The sequence below is a fragment of the Corvus kubaryi genome, unplaced genomic scaffold (genome assembly GCF_017639235.1).
Source record: "Corvus kubaryi isolate FWS band 111438036 unplaced genomic scaffold, C.kubaryi_AGA036_p1.0 36964, whole genome shotgun sequence".
Taxonomy (NCBI): domain Eukaryota; kingdom Metazoa; phylum Chordata; class Aves; order Passeriformes; family Corvidae; genus Corvus; species Corvus kubaryi.
In genome coordinates, this window is record NW_024580994.1 from 36585 (window position 1) to 39659 (window position 3075).

At 62.0% G+C, this 3075-nt stretch overlaps 1 protein-coding gene and 1 long non-coding RNA gene across 2 annotated transcripts in view; both read left to right on the top strand.

The window, feature by feature from the left end:
* The window catches only part of RNF41 (ring finger protein 41), a 14894-nt gene that overhangs the window by 9054 nt on the left and 2765 nt on the right, over positions 1 to 3075 (top strand). Inside the window, exons 4-5 of the mRNA XM_042020341.1 lie at positions 92 to 363; positions 2283 to 2418. Of these exons, the coding sequence (XP_041876275.1) occupies positions 92 to 363; positions 2283 to 2418 (408 nt within the window). The remainder of the gene's footprint in view (positions 1 to 91; positions 364 to 2282; positions 2419 to 3075) is intronic.
* Positions 2427 to 3075, top strand: part of LOC121660827 — a 911-nt gene continuing 262 nt past the window's right edge. Inside the window, exon 1 of the long non-coding RNA XR_006014787.1 lies at positions 2427 to 2746. This is a non-coding gene — a long non-coding RNA (uncharacterized LOC121660827). The remainder of the gene's footprint in view (positions 2747 to 3075) is intronic.

Sequence of the window (3075 nt, forward strand, 5' to 3'; positions counted from 1 at the left end):
GATCCCCGAGCGATCCCTGGCTGATCCCCTGACCCATCCCCGAGCCATCCCCGAGCGGTTCCGCGCGTGACTCCGGGCTCGTTCCCCGCAGGCCCCGCACTGCGAGCACGCCTTCTGCAATGCCTGCATCACGCAGTGGTTCTCGCAGCAGCAGACGTGCCCCGTGGACCGCAGCGTGGTGACGGTGGCCCACCTGCGCCCGGTGCCGCGGATCATGCGGAACATGCTCTCCAAGCTGCAGATCACCTGCGACAACGCCGTCTTCGGCTGCACGGCCGTCGTGCGCCTCGACAACCTCATGGCCCACCTCAACGACTGCGAGCACAACCCCAAGCGCCCGGTCACCTGCGAGCAGGGATGTGGGTGAGGACGGGCACGGGATGGGCATGGACACCGGGGGATGGCACCGGGAAGGGCTCTGGGGTGGAGATGGGGTGGCACCGGGAAGGGCTGTGGGATGGGCATGGGATGAACATGGGGTGGTCGCAGGAAGGGCTGTGGGATGGGCATGGGGTGGCACTGGGAAGGGCTGTGGGATGGGCACGGGAAGGGCTGTGGGGTGGACATGGGGTGGCAGCAGGAAGGGCTGTGGGATGGGCACTGGGAAGGGCTGTGGGGTGGACATGGGGTGGCAATTGGAACGGCTCTGAGGTGGACATGGGGTGGCACCAGGAAGGGCTCTGGGGTGGACATGGGGTGGCACTGGGAAGGGCTGTGGGATGGGCACAGGAAGCATCCTGGGATGGCACCAGGATGGCCCTGGGATGGAGATGGGAAGGATCCTGGGATGGACACGGGATGGGCACGGGAAGGGTCCTGGGATGGCACCAGGATGGCCCTGGGATGGACACGGGAAGGGTCCTGGGATGGCACTGGGATGGGCATGGGAAGGGCCCGGGGATGGCACCAGGATGGTCCTGGGATGGCACCAGGATGGTCCTGGGATGGGCACGGGAAGGGTCCTGGGATGGGCACAGGAAGGGCCCTGGAATAGCCCTGGGATGGGCATGGGAAGGGTCCTGGAATGGACACGGGATGGGCATGGGAAGGGTCCTGGGATGGCACCAGGATGGCCCTGGGATGGACATGGGAAGGGTCCTGGGATGGCCATGGGATGGCACCAGGAAGGGTCCTGGGATGGCCACAGGGATGGGCACAGGAAGGGCCACAGGGTGGGCACAGGAAGGGCCACAGGGTGGGCACAGGAAGACCACAGGGTGGGCACAGGAAGGGCCACAGGGTGGGCACGGGAAGGGTCCTGGGATGGACACAGGGAGGGCCACAGGGTGGGCACAGGAAGGGTCCTGGGATGGACACAGGGAGGGCCACAGGGTGGGCACGGGAAGGGTCAGGGGTTCAAGGCAGGAGCCCGAGATTGGGATCTCGCAGGGTTTGAAGGCCAAGGTGCTGCAGGGAAGGATTGGGAGGGGTTTTTGAAGTGGAACCCGTTTCTTCTTTAGCTCACTTGGCTGTTGGAGCTTTTTGGGTCTTCCCAGGCTCATTCCAGGCTCTGGGATGGCCTCGGGATGGACCCTGAGGTTGGGATCTCGCAGGGTTTGAAGTCCAAGGTGCTGCAGGGAAGGATTTTTAAGTCCAACCCATTTCTTCCTGAATTCCCTTGGCTCAGCTCAGGAAGGGACGGGCAAGAATTTCAGTCCCTTGGGTGCTGGAGTTTTTTGGGTCTTCCCAGAGTCATTCCAGCCCCTGGAATTGGGATCTACCAGGGTTTGAAGTCCAAGATCCTGCAGGGAAAGGGTCGGGAAGGATTTGGCACTGCTGAGGCCACACCTGGGTCCAGTTCTGGGCCCTCATGGCCACAGGGACACTGAGGGGCCAGAGCGTGGCCAGAGCTGGCCAAGGGCTGGGCCAGCAGGAGGAGGGTCTGGAGAACTCCTGAGGGAGCTGGGAAAGGGGCTCAGCCTGGAGCGAAGGAGGCTCAGGAGGGACCTTTTCACCCCACAACTCCCTGACAGGAGAGCGGAGCTGGCTGGGGTCGGGCTCTGCTCCCAGGGAACACCAGGATGAGAAATGGCCCCAGATTCCTCCAGGAGAGGGTCACGATGGACAGCAGCAGGAATTTCCTCATGGAAAAAGCTGTTTGGAACAGCCCAGGAGGCTTTGGAGGAGGAAAATCCCCATTTCTAGTGCATTATTCCCAAAGTTCTCCCCCCAGTCTGGCACTCAGGGCCTTCCTTCCGTGGGCTTCCACGCCTGGATGAACTCTGGAAGGTGTCAATTCCCCTAATTCGGGGTCTCCAACCTTTTTTCCACTCTCCTGGCAGCTTGGAAATGCCCAAGGATGAGCTGCCCAACCACAACTGCATCAAGCACCTGCGCTCGGTGGTGCAGCAGCAGCAGCTGCGCATCGCCGACCTGGAGAAGACCTCGGCCGAGCACAAGCACCAGCTGGCCGAGCAGGTGGGGCTGGGAATGCCGGGATCGGGCTGGGAAGGGGCAGTTCTGGGGGTTTGGACACCGAAATCGTGGAAAAATGGGGAAAAAAAGTGGCTGGAGGGAGGTCAGGGCTGGGCTGGGGGCTCTGGGAATGCCAGGGTTGGGATGGGAAGGGGCAGATTTGGGGGGTTGGACACCAAAATGCCCCAAAAAATGGGAAAAAAGTGGCTGGGGGGAGGTCAGGGCTGGACTGGGAGCTCCAGGAATGCCAGGGTTGGGCTGGGAAGGGGCAAATTTGGGTGCTTGGACACCGAAATCCCCCAAAAAATGGGGGGAAAAAGGCCAAGGGGAGGTGAGGGCTGAGTGTGGCTGGACTGGGCCACGCTGGGAGCTCTGGGAATGCCAGGATTGGGATGGGAAGGGGCAGATTTGGGGGGTTGGACACTGAAATCCCAAGAAATGGGAGAAAACAAGGGTCAGGTTTGGGTGCTTGGACACCAAAATGCCCCAAAAAATGGGAAAAAAGTGGCTGGGGGGAGGTCAGGGCTGGACTGGGAGCTCCAGGAATGCCGGGATCGGGCTGGGAAGGGGCAGATTTGGGGGCTTGGACACCGAAATCCCCCAAAAAATGGGAAAAAAAGTGGCTCGGGGGAGGTGGGGGCTGGGCTGGGAGCTCCAGGA